At 38.7% G+C, this 20,742-nt stretch overlaps 2 protein-coding genes and 1 long non-coding RNA gene across 5 annotated transcripts; 2 read left to right on the top strand and 1 right to left on the bottom strand.

Moving 5' to 3' along the window:
• Nucleotides 1–682: 682 nt before the first annotated feature.
• LOC149588846 (uncharacterized) lies at nt 683–9,953 on the bottom strand. Of its 2 annotated transcripts, XM_089862238.1 has the most exons (9): nt 9,716–9,953; nt 9,422–9,654; nt 4,670–4,735; nt 4,221–4,302; nt 4,047–4,151; nt 3,591–3,722; nt 2,935–3,499; nt 2,719–2,868; nt 683–2,070 (listed from the first exon to the last, which is right to left on the bottom strand). In XM_089862238.1, the coding sequence occupies exons 2-9, from the start codon at nt 9,496–9,498 to the stop codon at nt 1,139–1,141; spliced, it is 2,109 nt and encodes a 702-aa protein (XP_089718364.1). In that variant the 5' UTR covers nt 9,499–9,654; nt 9,716–9,953; the 3' UTR covers nt 683–1,138. The 2 variants fall into 2 exon arrangements, with proteins under 2 accessions (XP_089718364.1, XP_089718365.1); XM_089862239.1 differs by lacking the exon at nt 9,716–9,953 and having other exon boundaries at nt 2,752–2,868.
• LOC149588847 (uncharacterized) lies at nt 9,704–12,732 on the top strand. The gene is made up of 4 exons (XM_089862121.1): nt 9,704–9,884; nt 9,943–10,090; nt 11,201–11,391; nt 11,452–12,732. Exons 1-4 carry the CDS (start codon nt 9,704–9,706, stop codon nt 12,651–12,653), a joined length of 1,722 nt encoding a protein of 573 aa, XP_089718247.1. The 3' UTR covers nt 12,654–12,732.
• An 899-nt stretch (nt 12,733–13,631) lies between these two features.
• Nucleotides 13,632–16,482, top strand: LOC149588848 (uncharacterized). Of its 2 annotated transcripts, XR_016379843.1 has the most exons (4): nt 13,632–15,582; nt 15,656–15,820; nt 15,918–16,024; nt 16,100–16,482. It is a non-coding gene; the product is annotated as an uncharacterized LOC149588848 (long non-coding RNA). The 2 variants fall into 2 exon arrangements; XR_016379842.1 differs by having other exon boundaries at nt 15,918–16,482.
• The last annotated feature ends 4,260 nt before the right edge of the window (nt 16,483–20,742 follow it).

A 20,742-nucleotide genomic window follows, 5' to 3' on the forward strand; every position in this document is an offset into this window, starting at 1 on the left:
CTGAATTTCATCCTCAAAAATAGCATCTCGACTTAAACTCTGACGTAATGAACTACTTTTTTATGCTTCGTCCGAAGACTGTGAAAAGCTCTAGCTGTCTATCAGCGGAAGCTTGGAGGCAAAAATGTGAATTTGTAAGAACTTCTTAATTTGGAAATGACCGATGATAGCTCATTTACCTTTTGTTTAATACCCTCTTCAGACGACGCGTTAAAACCAATGCTTGCTTGAGAAAGATAGTGAGAGGCATTGTTTGATATCGCGAGTTTCTTCTGAAAACCTGAATTTGGTTAACCAAAATCGCTTTACGATCTGTTTGTTTTTGTTTTCTTTATTTCAAAAGTAACAAGAGTATTAAACAAGCTATGTCTTATTAGACCAAGATTTTACGCACCGTCTGAAGGTGGTATTAGGGCCCAAATGGCCCCGGAGTTTAAGAACTTGTAACTTTTTAACGGTTCGGTGCTGACCAAAACCGCTCAGGAAATTTCGACTCCAAATTTTGCAAGGAATCTACTATTACAAGGAACGCATACATCTCTGAATCACCCTGTATAGTCTAAATAAATATGCTAGAGAGGCATACGCTTGAATTCAAACGTCAACAATAACTATATTTAAAATGATTTTCGGAATTTTCGTTTCTGAAAACGACTAAACTAGAAATAAGGTAAATTAGTGACGAATAAAATATTATCAGTGATATTTATTCAATTAATTAAGAAAAACCTCGTAATTGCGTCTGGACTCAAGAGGTTTATTTTGGTTTATCAACTTTTTTATTTTAGCATCCTCTGGGAATTTTACCACATTTAAAATACAATTAATTCTGAAAACGGTGGTATAACAATAGGATATAATGCCCTAAGAGTCTTGTCTCAGAAAATGCGCAACGCTTTCGTTAATACAATTCAGAATGGAGAAATTTATTGGATTGTTACATAAAGAGTTAGGCCCATTCATTACAGAAGAGGATAACCGATGGTTTTTGTCCAAAACCTTGTTCACGGTTTGAAATTTTGCATTGCAGAGCAGTCTTCAAATCCATCTATTCATTCGTATGACTTGTACGGTTATGTAATATGAAATGACACTTCTGCCGGCATCCACAGCCACACTGATGACATTTGAAGGGTTTTTAACCATTGTGAATGCGTTGATGTGAATTCAAATTACTTTTCCACGCACTTGCATATTCACACTGATCACATTTGAAGGGTTTTTCAGTACTGTGAATGCGTTGATGCGCTATTAAATGAACCTTCTGCCTGCAAGCATATTCACACTGATCACATTTGAAAGGTTTTTCACCACTGTGAATGCGTTGATGCGCGATCAAATCTTTCTTCCGCACACTTGCATATTCACACCGATCACATTTGAAGGGTTGTTCGCCACTGTGAATGCGTTTATGCACGATTAAATGAGCCTTCTGCCTGCAAGCATATTCACACTGATCACATTTAAAAGGTTTTTCACCACTGTGAATGCGTTGATGCGCGATCAAATCTTTCTTCCGCACACTTGCATATTCACACCGATCACATTTGAAGGGTTTTTCGCCACTGTGAATGCGTTGATGCGCGATCAAATGACTCTTACGCGTACTTGCGTATTCACACTGATCACATTTGAAAGGTTTTTCACCACTGTGAATGCGTTGATGCGCGATCAAATCTTTCTTCCGCACACTTGCATATTCACACCGATCACATTTGAAGGGTTGTTCGCCACTGTGAATGCGTTTATGCACGATTAAATGAGCCTTCTGCCTGCAGGCATATTCACACTGATCACATTTAAAAGGTTTTTCACCACTGTGAATGCGTTGATGCGCGATCAAATGCTTCTTACGCGCACACGCATAGTTACACTGATCACATTTGAAGGGTTTTTCATCACTGTGAATGCGTTTATGCGCGATTAAATGACTCTTGTTAGTGGTGGCAAAGTCACACTGACCACATTTGAAGCGTTTTCCTTTGTTACCCTTTATAATGTGACGTTGTAGATCTCTTTTAAATTCAGTAGAATATTTGAACGGAGTGGAACGTTTCTTCTTGAACTTTCCTACAAAAATTTTTAAAAGTAACATAAAAACGCCATATATCCTTTCCAATTTTTTTATCAAAAATACAATAACATTCAAGCGCATTTCATAGTAAAAGGACTTTAATAACAATGTCCTGAATGAAAGATTAGGAAAGATGGAAACCGAGCTCGTCGAACGATATTTTCGGATAAAAATCGCAGACACCTTTAGAGGCTATCCTGACTATTCTGAGGGCCGGATTAAGCAATTGTGCAACCGGGGGCCGAGATAATACGCGCCCCCTTAAGCCGGGAAAATGGAACATCAAATGAGGTGAGGGTGAGGGTGAATAGTTTAACTCAATGCGCCCCCAACAAGCCTTGCGCCCGGGGAGCAGTGCCCCCCCCCCCTAATCCCGTCCTGTGGTCATCGCGTGGTTTGATCGCAACTTTTGACGACACACTTCAAATGCCCAAGATTTTCCCTAATTTACAATTAATGAGAAATGAACCCATGATCCCATCGGTACAAAAGAGTTGCCTCGCTAAATTTGCATTGACGATTAGGAGGGGGAAAGACCATCGTTAACGCAGCTCCGGAAATGAATCGGGTTTTAAGTCGCCTAGAGCAAATCCAGAGCGATCTCAGAGCAGTTAATTGAAATACACTAAGCGGGACAAAATTACTTGTAATTTCCGAACAGGACGACGCGGTATTACCTTCGGAATTCTTTGGAGCGACATTTTCAAATGTCTCCGAGTCGGACAACGAACTGTTCTTTCCAGCTTCGATCGGAACTTCGTGTACATCGATTTCCATCAAAACGGAGGTCAATTCTGATAGTTCATTTGGGTTACATTCTAATTTAGGCACACACAATGACACCGAATCAGCAAACTCACGTTTTGGCAAGGACAGTTTCTCAGTTTGATTTCGTCTATTTTCAGTTTTCTTTGCTTCTGTCAAACTGATTCCGGATTGGTTATCATCAAGATCGTTTTCTAGGGAATCGCTTTCGACATCTGCCTCAAGAGAAAGATCCAAATGTTTTTCGACTTCAACATTCAACTCCGGAACACGACATTTCAGTGACCGAGTTGGAATATGCTTTGTTGAGACACTTTGCGATTTAGGATAAGAATCGTTAACGTTAATATTGTTCTCGAGAGGTTCCCGTGGCGAATCCCTTTCCGTCGTTGAGCGAGGAGACATTTCGACTTCGTTTTTGACCTCGAGGTCAGGTGAAGGCGCGCAAAGAGGCAAACTGTCACTGTATTTCAATTTAGCGACACTTTCATTCGTTATTCGACTTATTAGCCCCATTTTTTCAGCCTTTTTCAGGGTAATTTCCTCTTTTGGTTGTTGCTGCATCACAATTGAAAGGGTTAATTCCTGGCCATTAATTCCAGAATCATTTTCCATGGGTTCAGTTTTCACATTAGCTAATTGATGTATTCCACTTTTCTCCTATTTTTCAATTAATTAACAATAGTTAAATCGCTCTCTTAACCTGATTCTCTTTTCTAAAGACTATGAAAATGAAGAATGTATTCCATACCATTAGACCTTTGATTCTCCTTTCCAGCTCTTTAATGACCCAATTAAGTCTTTCAATTTCGTGTAATTGCTTATTTATCATTAATGTTGTTTTCTCTCTCTCCTTTTCCATGTTTGAAATTGAAACATTACACTAAACAAAAAAAAAGATTCCATTACAACCCTCAAGTTAATATTCTCGGGACTTTCTTTGGCCGAACGTATTTTAAAGGGAAGAAGGGGGATCAGCAACAAAGGTCCTCGTTGGGTTTCTTTGTTAATGAAGAGGGACATGTTACCAATATACCCTGAGTTGAGAGACAATCCTGATAGGTATTGTCACCAATAATCTTAACCCATAGAGGTTGGTTCTACTTTAAGGGACACAATAAAATTGGGTTTGATCCTAAAAGGGTCTCTTGTTTTGAGCTTAATTTCACAATTCTAAAAACGGTTCCCCCTATGCTTTGAAAAATACCTCGGCTTCCAGTTTGCTGATTCGATCATCCTTGGCTTTTAGTTCATTGATCAGATCGTCTCTGCTTAAGTGATCGTAGTTACGATTTTCCTCATCTTTCATTTCCTAAAAACAAAGTTTCCGTAATTTTCTATTTGCCTCAAACAGGGAATATTTCAATAATTTCGGAAATACCTCTTTAATCGCCACCCTTTGAAGATTTACTAAACTCATTTCGGAACTTAGTAAAGGGAGTTTGTGAAGTTGTAAATCTTTCCTAAAGTAAAATATTTATTCAAACTCGAGGTGTATCAAAAACGAAAGAATAACAAAAAAGGGCTCCCAACACATTGTAGCTTTCGCTATCAAAGCTTAAAGAAATATGGCAAAGCTTAACTAGTGCAAATAGGTTGTCACAACCATCACAACTAATAGTGTAATTTTGTTCAAGACTATTGAATTCCTCAAGCGCATTTTATGAATATAACTACAACTAGCACTTATGAATTATTTATTCTAGTAGCACTTTTAGTTTTTGAAATAGCAAAAATGATCCACTCCTTTTCAAGGCATAGTAGTTTCGATAGGTTTGCATCCGTTACACGCCTTATTTACATTTAAGTTGCATTATATTCATCACTTACCAGCTTAAACGTTCGACCATAACGCGACAGTCTTTCACAAAATCCATCATACTTGGTAAAGCTTCCCTGTTAAGATAACCTTCATTTATTTATTATTACTTGGTACAGTACAGGTCTGAAAGACCCTATGCCCTATTGACCACAATCATGCTGTCCGCGCTCACTTCATTTCAGTGAGCCCGAGCGCAGATTGAGCGAGGCTATTCAAAATAACAAATATGTTCAGAGCCCGAGCCGAGCCTGAAATTTTATGAAAAACATTTCTGAGGTTGAGCCCGGGCTCACGATACGTCACAAAGTGAGCCTGAAGGTTCAACGGTAAAATTAACGAGAGCTTGCTCTGAGCGCTGTTACAAATTTTATGCCTTTCTTGAGCTCCAGCGAGGTGAATTCAAAACTACGAGCCCGATCATTATGAAAGCAAGTTCACTTGAAATAGCTAAATTTTTTAAGACCTAGCTCAAGCTTGAGCTTGCTAAATTGACTTAGCTAGAGCTCCAGGAGAGCCCGCGAAAGATATTAGAGCGAGGTTGAGCTCAAGGCTTCGAGCAGAACCCGTCAAATTTACGTGAATGAACCCGAGCCGAGCTCATTTATAAAAATTAACTAAGCTTGAGCTCACTTTGTGCTCTTAGGAAAAATTGCTTCAATTTTGAGCCCGAGCCGAGGTGAGCTCGCTGTGAATATTTATACGACGATGCCGCCATCGATAGTGAGAAGATGCTTTTAGTCGGATAGTAGTAAGAAGTTGGGAAAACAAAATAAACCTTTCCGAGTCGAGACGCAATGAATAGGTTTTTCTTTACATAATTAAATATAATTGATATTAATTATTTTAATCGTCATTATTTGAACTAAATTCTAGTTAAATCGTTTTAAGAAACTTTATTACTAAAATGATTTTAAATATAGCTATTGTTGACGTTTCAATTCAAGTGTATGCCATTGCCTATCTAACAACTTTTTAAAAAAATAGGGTAAATAAGGCGATTGATTCACAATAATGTTAAGAAAACCTGCAGTTTTGTGAACCTTAGGTGGTAGCCCTGCCATTGGGAGGCTAGACGTTTTTAGTAACCCTAGCTGATCGCCGCGTACTTCTTAATCCTAACGATGGGAGTAGAAGCCATAAATGCCTTCTGCGAACACGTTTGCTAAGATTTGCCAACTACGAACACGTTTGCTAAGATTTGCCAACTACGAACACGTTCGCTCAAATTTGCCGACTGCGAACGCGGTGACAGACAGACGCACACAACCTCTCCGTGACGTCATCGTCACTCGGAGAGGTAAAAATAGTAGTATTTTACCTAGACTGAAAATCTAATCCGATGACGGAGAAAATACTATGGATAGCTACATTTTGACTACTCAAGAGGCATAATTCAATATCGGTGATAGTTTCATAATTTTTGATTATTCACCATTCCGCAGTATTGTTAGCGAATAGTGCTATATTCATAGCAAGGTTCCGCCTTGAGAGAACTAAATCCCCTAAAGCGAGGACAGTGTTTACATGCAGAACTATACCCCTTTAAGCGAGGGTAGTTCACGCATGCAGTGTGAAACTGCACATAAAGTCAGCCATTTGATAGATTTAAAAATGTAGAGTGAAACTGCACGTAAACTCGGCCATTTGATCGACTTAAAAACTTCCGGAAAAGTCAGAAATTTTCAATTTGTACAAACGCATGGGATATTAAATTGGTTTTAGTGGCCCCAATTCAAGCAGTAGATACAGAGGTTGTTGTTAAATTTAATCATTTCTTTCCATTAATGATGTTTTCCATTGGCTGCTAAAAATCTGCCACCATGGAGCAAAATTAATCTAGACATAGATGCATTTATTGGAATTTTAAAGGAACTCTAATTCTCACTCCAAGAAGATTACTCCATAAAAAATTGCCAATGGAAAACAACATAAGAGGTTGTGGAGAACTAGAACAGCGTTTTTCCAAAGAAATTCATTTCGGATTTTAAATGCGCTCATAATAAAGCTAAATTATGTCAAAAAAGCAACTTCCCCACATCTTGGCTTCTCAAGCAAGTCGCCCTACTGTGAGTCCAGTCCAGTGGTTAACTTTGTCTCGTTTTTCAGACGGGAACCATATACCTCTCCTTGAAGACAACTATAATTTGATTCTAGCCTTTGATACTTTCCATTTTTGCACATAGTTTTATTAACTCTTTTTTAATATTTCCTTCTCTTTTCGTAACCATTTCAACTGTATCTCTATTTGTGAATATTATATTTAATCTCTATTTGTAAATATTATATTTAATCTCTATTTGTAAATATTATATTTAATCTCTATTTGTAAATATTGTACTTAATCTCTATTTGTAAATATTATATTTAATATCTATTTGTAAATATTGTACTTAATCTCTATTTGTAAATATTATATTTAATCTCTATTTGTAAATATTATATTTAATCTCTATTTGTAGATATTATATTTAATCTCTATTTGTAAATATTATAATAAATCTCTATTTGTAAATACATTTTATTAATTCTACTTTTATACATTGCTTTAATTTTTTTACACCCCTCCACTTTTTGTTTTCACTTAATTGTGTACTGGCCTCTCAAGTAGTCGACTGCAAACTCCTAGATAAGAGACCCATGTAATTATCCCTGGTGTCATTTTGCATGTTCATTCTGTACTGGCCTCTCAAGTACGACACTAAGGACCCCTAATTAAAAGGCCAATATATTGCTTCCCCATTTCATTTTGCATGTTTATTCACGAAGGGCTAAGTATGCGCCTCTTTTCCCGGCAGAAATGCAGTAAAATTGCAATATTTTGGAAAAGGCGGCAATTTATGATGCTGATCTGAACAAAAACAGGGACATATTTACCTACGATTAGTTGGCACGATGTAGCGTTCCATACTATTTTCTCCATTATAGGTTTTGCTTTTCCCGTAGGGGGAATACTACTATCCTACTAACCAATTTCCCACTATGGAAAACGGCTTTAAAAAAGGAATGAGCACCACTATTTTACAAAAGTACATAATATACTTAACATTTTGATAATAATAAAATTATAGCCATAAACAAAGATTTAGCGTTTCCAATCAGTTTTATAAAAATTCTTACCAGTCAGGGATAATATGAACGTTTCAATTTTACAGTAAGAAGGAACCGTCACCGTAAAAAAGAGGGAACTGCATGACCATTCGACTCGGCAATCTTCAGCAGACGACACGACATCACATTCACAGTCTCTATAGTTGAAATTGTTCGCAGAAGCAGTGCCGTCATAAATTGCTACGGCCTCTTGAAGACTCACCTACTAATTTGGTCCGTGAGTTTTATTTGAGACAGCAATAGCATCATTTTTATAAAAGATTAGAGCCGACTGTAATCATCGGAAGGTCCCTCTAAGTTGTCGGTACATTTTATTTTATATCCTGTTTTTTTTTCTAATCATTTATATTGCCATTTGCAAATTGTCCAGGTCACCGCCTTATTTCTCAGCCTGGCTGTCAATAGAGAGCTTTCAGTTGGAGGAGGAGTTGAGTCTCTTGACATAATTTACGCTACCATATTGGTGGGTGTAAAGCATGTATGAAGCTAAGACCACCCAATATGGCTACTAGAACAGCGGTAAGACTTGATGTGACGTACTACTATCTCATCTGAAAGCTCTCTATTAGCCTGTGATATTCGTCTACGTCACAGGTTTGGAAATAAGATAGGTTTACAAGTCTAAAACCAGTTTATTAATTGGTCGGACCAGTTTATTTATACCTAAACCTGGGGTCAGTGGTCCCAGGGACCACTTTATTAATTATCGATTTTGGAAAAATTAGACGGTGGGACCAGGTTATTAATTCGGGGTTCCTTCTTAGAATTTTACTAGCTCAACACATTTTCTACCAATTCTACTCCTATGTAGTTAGAACTCTTTGGCTAAAACTTCCCTACAAAATTTTGTAGTCTATTAACTATTGAACATACTCTAGAACAGTCTGGGAAATATCACACTTCCTCTGGTCCAAAACCAGTTTATTAATTGCCTGGACTAGTTTTTTAATTCAAGACGTGGGGGTTACTAATTGCAAATCTATAGGAAAACAAAGCATGGGACCACTGCGGAGACCACTTTATTATTTCGGACACTAGGGGGTCATTGGTCCTAAGGACTAGTTTAAAAAAATATCCTTATTTCCCAGACTGCGAATCTTGGCCGGACACTGAGGAAATAAGAAAATCTATATTGTCCATGGCAAACCAAGTGAATTTATCCTTCACTATTCACGTTTGTATAGGCATACTCCACCATGTATTGCCATTTCTCGCCACATAGTAGAGTCCATTTCTTTTTCCAACGTATTCAATTTATTGTAGCTAATTGATTATCTTAAATCATGGAGTTTGTTAACAGGTATTTTCGAACGTGTGTTTTTGTGAACATCAAGTGCTAAACCGACAGCTAGCGGCGCATCTAGTTGTGCGATAAACCCACGTTCATTTTGCGTCGAAGGTGTTCGCACTGACAGTGATACCCCTTTCCACCACCTAGGGTCGCTTCTGCGATCCGGCGGTGCTCGCCCGCGACTCATTCTAGTCATTTTACCCATACTATGGCCAAATGGGCTTTCTGGAATCTTATCAAGCAACATCGTGCTTCGGATCCCTCCTATAGTCTGGCGACCAGATTTGACCAAACTCCTCAACAACTGGAGGGTTATCGCCGCGCCCGGGATGAACTTAACGAACAAGCTGGGGAAACTCACCTTGCTATCCGCAATAACTTTGTCGTTACCGTTCCACCCTCGCCATCGTTGCGAGACACAACCACTACTAGCCCCATGATGTTTGCGCATGCCCTCTAGCAGGGGCCTTTTTGGAAGCCGCCATGGATCACCACTTCTGCGGCTCTGCCAGCCAATAAAAAACCCATCCCGCCAGGGTGGCCCCTACAGTACTTCGGGAACCCTTGACCTGGCCCTAACCACGGACCCGGGACCTGGTGTTTGACATTCAGAACCTCCTGGGCGTGGGATAGAGTGATCACGATGTGCTCTTACTCAAGGTGTCCTTTTCTTCCTCTCCGCAACCCACGAGGTCCCGCCTCCTTCGCGATTACTTTAAAGGCGACTACGTTGCTTTTAATGACTGGACCACAATCGGTGGACGAGTGCTGGACCAACTTCGTGTCGCCTCTCGACCGCGGTGTCTCTCTCTTTGTGCCGTTTCGTTCGGATCGACGGTACACACCTCCCGCCGTAGCACGCTTGCACCAATCTTTTGTGAGTAAACGAGTCTCGTACCATCGCTTTGATCGACGCCGCCAACCAGCCCGGCCCTCCTGAACCAGGCCTACGTGGCCTTTCAAAGAGCTCGCAACGCTCTCCACCGCGCTCAGTTCAAGATCAAGCGGAGGCTAGAGGCAAACAGCAAGCGTAAGTGCAAGTTCGCGATAGGAAAAAAGGGGATTTACCAGCTTATACCATAGTTTTAATCTTAATTATGCAGTTTAATTAAAGGTTATTTTAATTTTTGTCCCAAAAATTAACGTTTTTGTTCGAATTTTACGTTAATTATACTTAATTAAGTTGAAATTAACGTTGGATTGTGGTTCGGCAGAGTAGTTTTAGCTTATTAATTGAGATTGAATAAATAATTCACATTAATATCAATGTTTAATTGAAAATTCAATCCTTGCCGAAAAAGCCCTATTTTACCCCAAACTTTGGAATTTCCTGAATATTAATGTATTATAGAGATAATATAATTGAATTTCAGTGCTAAATGGGAAAAAAGGGGATTTACCAGCTTATAGCTTAGTTTTAATCTTAATTATGTAGTTTAATTAAAAGTTATTTTCATTTTTGTCCCAAAAATGCACGTTTTTGGTCGAATTTTACGTTAATTAAACTTAATTAAGTTAAAATTAACGTTGGACTGTGGTTCGGTAGAGTCGATTTAGCTTATAAATTGAGATCCAATAAACAGTTCACATTAATGTCCATGTTTAGTTGAGTTTTTGATCTTTGCCGAAAAATTTATTATTTTAATAGTCGTTGGGGCGAGAGAGGGTAGTTTAGTTAGGCTTATTTAGTTTCTGAAATGGATTTGAATTTTTGCTTGATTTAATTGCGTCTTTTAGTGTGGGGGCCGGCCGTATTTTTATATTTTACCCCACCGATTTTGTGCCGAAAAGTGCCGATTCCCGAAACGGTCACTAATTTACCCCGAAAAGCCGAAGGCGAAGCCAGGAGTCATTTAGGATGTTTTAGCAGACGAAGCATGGGAGATTTCGGGGTAAAAAGTAAAATAGTGTTCCCCTACTTTAATGAGGTGTTTAAATGTAACTTAATTCCGCCGATACCATTAATGACAAACGCAATCAACATACTCATGGTTTAATTAAAGTTAATTTAATTGAATTGCTCAAAGATAATTATAAAATTAAATCAACAACTCAACTATCTGCTCAACGATAATTAGGCTAGTTTTTGTCAGTTTTGCTGTTTATTAAAACGTAATTAAACAATGGTTAAATACTGCAGCGTGCATGGGTGTAAAAATAATGCCACAATGAGTGGTGTCCGCTTTCACCAATTTCCACGCGACGTTAAATTGTCGAAACAATGGGATATAGCTTTAAAAATGGGTAAACCACACACCAAGTCCATGGTTGTCTGCTCCCATCATTTTAAGGAAGAGGATTACCGCCCTCAACCGAAATATGAACATTCAGGTATGTTTTAAGCGTATAATATTAATTTAAAACCAATTATAATTAGAGTTATTATTGTAGATAAGTTAAGTTACCCTCCCAGACTTAGACCCTTGGCTGTTCCTTCCAAAAAACTCCCGTTAAGGAAACATGATCAACAAAAGTTCAAGGCTAATGGGAGATTGGAAAGACTGGAAAAAAGGAATCAGCTCTCACAATCTCCAACTTTGCATGCAAGTGAAGCAGCTGAAATAAATGGACCAGCAGACGCAGAAATTCTAGCTGAAAGATTGGGGATTGATGCTGTTCAACAAACTACCGAGGAAACTACGATTGACAAATGCACCACTCCAAACCCCAATGATAAATGCATTATGGTCAACACCTTGGAAAATCATACATGTTATGTTAATGCTTCTAATGGAATATTGAATGCCACCTCTATAATTTCATTAACAGGATTACAAAGTACTGGTCTATTTGATGCGATCGTTAAAAATATTAACAGTGAGTTTCCTAGCCGCATCTCAATGAATGTTCGAGATAGGGTATTTTTGACACTCATGAAACTAAAACTTGGCATTTCATTTACCGCTCTGTCAGCTTTGTTTGGAATAAGTAAAGTTCAGACCTTAAATAATTTTAAATTAACTCTTACGCAGTTGGTTTCGGTTCTCGAATGCGCGATAAAATGGCTAGATAAGAATGAAATTATGAAATGTATGCCCAGATGTTTTGCTGAGTTTCCTAATACAAGGGTAATACTAGACTGTACTGAAGTCGAAATAGAGAGACCCGCGTGTCTTCAATGCAGAATAAAAACGTACTCTCACTACAAAGGAAGGAACACGATTAAGTGGTTGGTCGCTATCGCACCTTCCGGTGTTATAACATTTGTCAGCAAAGCTTTTTGTGGAAGATGTTCCGACCAACAAGTAACGTCTGAAAGTAAAATATTGGACATGTGTGAAGGTTTCATAGATGGGATTATGGTTAACGAGGGGTTTGCCATAGAAGATCTTTGCAACGAGCGTGGTTTAGAACTAATAAGACCACCCTTTCTAAAGAAGAAAAAGCAATTTACAAGGGAAGAAGTTTCGCGAAATTCCAAAATAGCTGCTGCGAGAGTGCATGTTGAGAGAACGATAGGTCGAATGAGAGCTTTTAATTGTTTAAATGAAAAATTGCCTTTTGATTTATTGCCCTATGCTAGTTCAGTGATCACCGTGGTATCTGCTGTTATTAATTTATCAACACCAATTTTGGCTAACGATAAATTTTAAATGTTTCTCAAAAATTTGTCCCTAGCTTGTTAAAACCCGTGAAATAAATGCAAATAAATAATACACCCAAGACTCCTGATATTTTGTAAAACAATTTTATTTAATAAATTTGTAAGATTCTATCACATTTTAAGGAACTTAAAAATATCACTTCAGCCTTATTTGCGCCATTACATTCCGTCCTTTTTATTCCATTTCAAATAATTTGGAATGTAGTAATTAAAAAAAAGTAATTTGTAATCTTAGTAAAAGATTGTAAATAAATTTTTGGTCTTTAGGCACATCAATAACAAAACAATCATCTTCCAGTTTAGAATAAATTACAAAATGACAACTTTGAAGTCCTAAAAGGGTCAAACTAAGTTGCACTTGCCCATAATACATTTGATAGGGTTTCAAAGAAAATGTTCCATCCTTCTTGATTACGTAAGGAGTTTTCTTGAGGACTGTTTCCAAGTTTCCTTTTTCACCAATGACTGGACACTTCATTTTGACCAAATTATCGTCCCCAAGAATGGATAAGAAGGGTTGACTTCAAAACCAATCTTCGGTACTTTTAAATTAGACTTTTTTTAAAGCAACAAGTGTTTATTTCGTTTATAATTCCATACTGTGTGAATTCATTGCCCTTAAAGTTTGACTGAAGAGCTTTTCGAATTTTTTCAGCAGGATCTTTTGGAAAATATGTGTAATACTCGTAGCAATTTTGACAAGAGAGAGAGCAACAGGTACTAAACAAAACGAAAACAGTATTACCAATTTTTATACTCATGTTATGACCAAGGCTTAAGAGTTTACATAACTAATCTTGTTAAAGGGCTCCTTCGGACCCATAGACACATGGCCCCGCGGATTTCCATCCCCTCTTCATAGACGATCTTCCTCAGTACTCTCCCTCTCTCTGGCTAGGTAGGGGGGTTCGGAAATCCGCGGGGCCATGTGTCTAAGGGTCCGAAGGAGTCCTTTAATATTAGGGTGATTAGGTTTTCAACACTTACCATTTTTGAAAATATTCTCTTCTGAAAATTGTGGTTCATTCATTGCAAGAAATTTCGAGTACTAATTTTCATTTGGCACTGAATTAGAAGTTTAAACGTCAAATACACTGCCGATGATGCTGATGCTGATGCTACAGGTCTCAGGCCTGCCATTTTTGTTTCCCCAGGGGAAATTCCCCTAGATCAAGCTTCGCGTTTTCTCCGCACGGTGGCACCAGTGAAACTTTTCGTTCTAGGCGCGGAATCTGGCAGCCCTGAACTAGGGACATTTTGGTCCAAAAAGGGAAATTTTAAGGGTTAGAAAGGGAAATTTAATTTTTCCCACCTGGCATCACTGCTTTGAACATCCTTTTCTTTGTTCTCTTGCGAACCAGACTTAGAAATAGCACACGTCCACTGGTCCAAAACCAGTTTATTAAGGCCAGTCCAATTTTATTATTTAATTCTAATAATAATGCTGAAATTAACTTCAACGAGCTTCAAACCGGGCTAATTTTTGGTCAGATTCCCGAGAGCGCCCGTCAATGACTGAGTGACGTCACCAGACTTTTAGCGACATTTGGTTGGCTCGCCGATTACAGTAGTTCTCAAACTCGCCGCTATGGGTGGGTGGCGCCGATCAGGAATAAGGCTAATTGTTAATTGTTGGTGTCACTGACATTCAATATTTACATTTAGTCTGACAATATTTTAATTTTATTCGGGTTGGGTTGGGTTAGGTTAGGTTGGGTTGGGTTTGATTAGGTCAGGTTGGGTTAGGTTGGGTTGGGTTTTATTAGATTATGTTGGGTTCGGTTAGGCTAGTTTAGGTTGGGTTAGGTCAGTAATATTTTATAAATAATTTAACAATGTTACGCCTTTTCCAAAATATGGTTGTTTATTTTCATTGACTTCCCAAATAATATGCCTTTTCCAAAAAATTACTGTTTATATTTACTTCCGAAGAAACATTACTCCTTTTTTGCATAATATTGTTCTTTAGTTTTAAATACTTAATAAAATGGGCAATCCCCTCCCTATCAATCAGTTTGGGGGAATTTGTCGAGGGGGTAGACACTTGAGAACTCAGGTGTACAATATGTCTTGAACTCAATGTACTGTCAAAGCTGAACTCAGAGTTCCGAAGGCTTTGAACTCAATGCACTGTCAAAGCTGAACTCTTTTGAACTCAGGTGTACAAAGAGATCCAGAGCGTCTACCCCCTCGGAATTTGTCCTGGGACTGGGGGAATTTGTCCTGGGACTGTGGGAATTTGTCCTCGACCTCCATTCGGAGGGAAATAGTCCGGGGATGTTGTCTCGTACGTGAGAGGACTATGTTGCGCGTTTGGTCTTTTGGAACTCAGCATACAGGACAGTTGGGCATTTTGATTTGATAGGGGATTCCACATTGAACGTTTTGTTGTAGTTGTTGGATTAAAATTGAAAACTCCGATATAGATTTTAACTCAAGCTTTATTCTAATCTTTTCATGCCGCGATCAAAGAGCATTCTGATATAGATTTTAACTCAAGCTTTATTCTAATCTTTTCATGCCGCGATCAAAGAGCATTCTGATATAGATTTTAACTCAAGCTTTATTCTAATCTTTTCATGCCGCGATCAAAGAGCATTCTGATTTCTATCTTGTTTGCCAGGTCTAAAGTCAGCCCGTATCATGTTATCAACGGGATGTCTATTTTCTCATCTAAACTGTTTTTTAAGCCGACTTTAGACCTAACATATCCAACAACTTTTTTTTATCTTAACAAGCCGACTTTAGACCTAACATATACAACACGTTTCAGTTCTTTAATATAACCAAAAATGGAATCTGATCTCAAATATTATCAGCATTCATTCCTTGTAGTGCGAAAAATGTTCCAAGTCTTCATCTTCAATGACGGACTCCAGAACAATTTCCGTCGTAGTAGCTCGTTGGGACTAACAATGGTTCGAATTTTTTGGGTTTATTATTGTTTTCACTCCAATCGCGGTATATTAAATGCCAGGTCTCGATTATTAGGAGCGGATAATACGTACGGAAATGGTCGTCAATGGTTTTGTAATGCGTTTCGACGTTACGAAACAGTCCGTCATCCTTAATCAGGAGTCGTGGTTCAGCGCCACATTTGCGCTCTTCCAACCATTTCACATTCCATTTAAGAACCACCGTCAGATATTTATCAGGGTTAGTGTCTCGGGGTTATATTCACCGAAGGGTCTATTCTCAGTGGAACTTTAGAGATTGATGTCGTTGGTTGCGCTTGTTTTAAATCACTCTTTAGTAGGGTTGGTCGAAGTTTTTTCGTCGCAACATTAGAGGGTGCTGGTGCTTTATTTGTCGACGATGATGTTGCGGATGGCACAGGGTTAGCAGCTACCAGTTTTATTGGTATGTTATAGCTAGTAGCATCGTCCGTTACATACTGCGCGTACATTAATATCTCCCGTCTTTATATATGGATAGATCAAAAGGCCTACACGATAATAAAATATAGTAAATATGATTTGGCCTACTGTCAATAAACACAATTTGGTCTACAAAACACAGCACTATGTAAACGCGCAATTACTGGCATTGTGGCCTTTCCTAAACCGTAAGTGACCTTTTTGTACTGGTCTTTATGGGACCTCATTAGAACGATTGTTGAAATAACTAAATTATGGCGCCTAAACAACTTACCCGTCTCGGTTTTGAAATCCTGCAACTGCAACGTGGCAAAAGTGGCTCCAACGAAAATTTGGGGTTGTAATTTTATAAGTGAAAAAGATTTAAAAGAATTCAAAATTTCAATTTTACTCTGCAGGAAACTTCGCCTTGATTATTTTTTTTTCCTGAATATCCCCGTTATCATGTAAAAGACGCAAAAAAATTCACATTCTAAAGTCATTTAGGCTCTTATAAAAAACCTTTCATCTTACGCTTCCACTGACACGTGACCTGTCACTGTTTTTTGGCCTAATTAGTTAGACCGATAAACTCAGCTTCAGCATCTAAACAAGTTGGGAAAACCAAAATATTACCTCTCCGAGTCAAGAGGACTACTTAAAACATATTTACCCAGATATGGAAATGTTTCTTTTTTTTATGAACAAATACTGAAGTTAAAATTTATGAAATATTAAAGCAGTATACAAAGCATAGCGAATAAACTATAAATCAGACGTCATTTTACATCCAATAAGGATATACTTGTACACATTAAAATCATCCGATGGGGAAAAACGGGAAATGCAGAGATAAAACTTTGGAGGGATATTACCTTTACGTGTTTGTAAAGGCCCAATTTTCTACTCCTCAACTGTATACCCTCTATGTTCAAAGCCATATTCACAATATTGCCAAAGCTTTCGATTCGGTTCCTCATGCCCGTTTACTATCTAAACTTACAGCCTATGGCCTCTCCCCTAACTTACTGGGCTGGTTGGCTAGTTATTTGACAGGTCGCTCTCAGGCGGTGCGGGTGGGTAGCTCCTTGAGTAATTTCCTTCCGGTTACGAGTGGTGTCTCGCAGGGGAGTGTATTTGGCCCCGTGTTAGTTGTTCTCTACATTAATGACTTGCCGAATTCGCTATCCTCCCCCTTGTATTATATGCTGATGACCTTGAAATCTGGAGAGTTATCAACTCCTACGAGGATGTTTCTATGTTGCAGGGTGATCTCAAGAGTCTTGAGTCCTGGTCTCGTTCAAATGGCTTAGCCTACAATTGTGATAAGTCTCTGGTCCTCACCTTGCAGCGTCGTCCTGCTGATCTTAGTGCCCCCTCCCCCTATTACCTCAATGGCAATAATATAAAGCGGGTTAACGAATGTCGCGACTTGGGCCTGACAGTTAATCACAACCTATCGTTCCACAATCACATTTTGAGTTCCTGTGGAAGAGCCAATGGGCTATTGTCAGTAATCAAAGCTAACTTCCCTAAAATCTCTGAGCCTCTCTAAACCCGCGGTTGTTTCAATGTTACGTACGCCCAATTCTTGAGTTCGGAAATCAGGTCTGGAACACTAGCTCTAATCGGGACATTCAATTACTTGAGGACGTGCTTGGACGGGCTAGCCGTATTCCGCTCTCCCTGCGAGATAAACCTCGTCCAATCCGTTTAGCCCTTGGGTTGAAACCCCTTGCAACTCGCCGCAAATACCTTGACCTTATTAGCCTTTCAAGGTTCTCAGTCAACCTTCCCAGACATTTTTACCGTCCATGCAAACACTATGGGTACCCGGGGACATAGTCGCAGGTTATTTATTAACGATTCGCGCATAAATCTCTTGCATGACTCCTTCTTCCGTCGTACGGTTCCGCTTTGGAATGCCCTTCCTGAGGACTTGGTGTCAACTCGCTCGCTAAATCATTTTAAGTTGAAACTTCAAGCCTATCTTAACATTTAATTTAAATCCTTATGATTCTGCTAAAATGTTATGATTCTGGTAAAACGTTATGATTCTGCTAAAATATGTTATGCATGTAACCCTGTGATATCTCTCATGAAATTTTTAATCCTAGTACTAAAGTTCCTATCGTTAAAAAAAATTAATTAACTATTATTGTATATTTGTTATTCCACCAATATTTCTGTACCTTAAAAATTATTATTATTGTATATTGTTATTCTACCACCATTTCTTTACCTTCCCTTTTGGAGCTGTATGGCTGGCCCCAGCCCTAGCTGGACAATAAAGGGAGCAAAAAAAAAAGCTAAGTGCAGAGGCTGTGTGTGGCAATAGTCACTCCCTGAAAGGGGACTTATTAAACTTAAATAAGAAAGCGACAACAATTGCCCTTCAGGGCATTCACTAAATTACCGTCAACTTGGAATCTGCCGAAAATTGTTGCGTTAGACGAAGATGGAGTACATTGTATATTATATTCAAATGAAGTCGTTATTTAGCTATCATGGCTTTTTGGATTTTACCACCTAGTCTTTTGATTTGCCGAATTAATACTCTATTTTACCGCCTAAGTCGAAAGCCAAGTCAATCTAGCCACGGCTAAGTTGGCCGTGATCTAGCCAAAGGGTGTTTTCTAGCAGACGACGCATAGTGGAAAATTTCCGGCAGATTCTATATTGGCGGTAATTTAGTGAATGCCAATCAAATGTGTCAACCGAGAAAAATAACTGAAGTCTAACTAAAATGTCAGTTGAAAAAGATTCCTCAACCCATAGAATGAGGCGGCTGAGAATGAATCCAGAATTTCGAAAGAAAGAGAATGAACGAAGTCGGTTACTATACGCCGCTAAGAAAAAGGCTTTGATGAAGTTTGTAGCAATGAATACGACGAACCAGCAAATTTGCACTTCGAAAAATGCCAATGACACGTCGAACAGTTTGCCTGAGGTTAAAATAGAACATCGAGATGGTAGTCAGTCGAATTGCACTTGGAGAAGTGACACGTCAGCCTCATTTAGTTTGCCTGACCTTAAATTAGAAAACCAAGATACAACTCAATCAAATTTCACTTGGAGAAGTGATACTTCGAGTCAATTGCCGAATGTTACCTTACAAGATAGAGAGACTAATGAAAGCAATTACACTTTGAGAAGTGACACGTCAAATAGTTTGCCTGACGTTAATTCGCAAGGTCAAGATGCTAATCAGATACACGCTCGTAAGTCAAAGGGACAGCGTGACGCTGAACGTCGAAGAGAAAGACGGCGTAATAACCCTAATTATCGTGAAATGGAAAAGCTGCGTGACAACATGACTCGAAGAATACGTAGGGAGAAACGGCGCAGTGACCCTAGTTATTTTAATATGGAACAGCTGCATGACAACTTAAGTCGAAAACGTCGGCGACAAAACCAAATGTAACGAGAGAGAACAAGCTGCTGAAAGATTTTGTTGTCAACGTTTGCATTTAAATATGTTAGGACTAGAGTCCAATTTTCCAGTACTCGCGAGTCCTCGAGTCCAATTTTCCAGTACTCCCGAGTTCTCCAGTCCAATTTTCCAGTACTCGCGAGTTCTCGAGTCCAATTTTCCAGTACTCGCGAGTCCTCGAGTCCAATTTTCCAGTACTCGCGAGTCCTCGAGTCCAATTTTCCAGTACTCGCTAGTTCTCGAGTCCAATTTTCCAGTACTCGCTAGTTCTCGAGTCCAATTTTCCAGTACTCGCTAGTTCTCCAGTCCAATTTTCCAGTTCTCGCGAGTTCTCGAGTCCAATTTTCCAGTACTCGCTAGTTCTCGAGTCCAATTTTCCAGTACTCGCTAGTTCTCGAGTCCAATTTTCCAGTACTCGCGAGTCCTCGACTCCAATTTTCCAGTACTCGCGAGTTCTCGAGTCCAATTTTCCAGTTCTAGCGAGTCCTCCAAAAACTCAAAAATTGTTAATCGAGTCCAATGCGAGTTCAAAATGAGACTAAATTAAAAAAAGTCACTTATTTACTTGACCCCTCGCGAATAAGAAATACACTTGCCCAACAAAGATAAGCAGCGTTTACACGAGAAACTTTGGAACCGTTTTGGAAAGGCCTAACTTTTTTTGAAAAGTAATATTTGCATTTTGACGTGAAAGATCTCTGCTTTTAACAGCGTAATATTCCTTTTGTGCTTTCCAAAACGGTTTCAAAATGTCTCGTGTAAACGCGAGTCGCGACTATAGAGAGAGAAAAAAAAGGAAGACTCGCATAGGGGAAAAATGGACTCGTCTAGTAGTGTCACTAGCCTTGCGCAGGACTTCCGAGAACCTGCAAATTTCTATTAAAACAGGTTGTAACACGGGCAACTAGTTGCAAGTCCGAGTCCGAGGAGGACAACTAATGGATAAAACCTTTACCAAAAAAAAAAACCTTATAAACTTGGCACTTTAAACGCAACTGAAGGCTTCGACTTATTGTGACAGTTACCCAAATTCTGAACATTTGAATGATGAATATGGAAAAGACTTGGATGACAAACCCATTTGAGTCAAATGTACAATTTGTTCTACTTATCAACCATTTTAGATATATCGGTTCTTCCCAAAATAAAATACTTCAGCAAATATACTCTTGGCAGAATTATTTATTTGTCATAACCCATAAAATGCTTTAAATTCCCATTTTTTATATGAGGTCAGATTGTGAACTTCTGGTTAGTTGTAGGGCAAAATATCATTAGTGATGTAATAT

The sequence above is a fragment of the Phalangium opilio genome, unplaced genomic scaffold (assembly GCF_054372755.1).
Source record: "Phalangium opilio isolate 3A_F unplaced genomic scaffold, DU_Popi_V2 ptg000537l_1, whole genome shotgun sequence".
NCBI lineage: Eukaryota > Metazoa > Arthropoda > Arachnida > Opiliones > Phalangiidae > Phalangium > Phalangium opilio.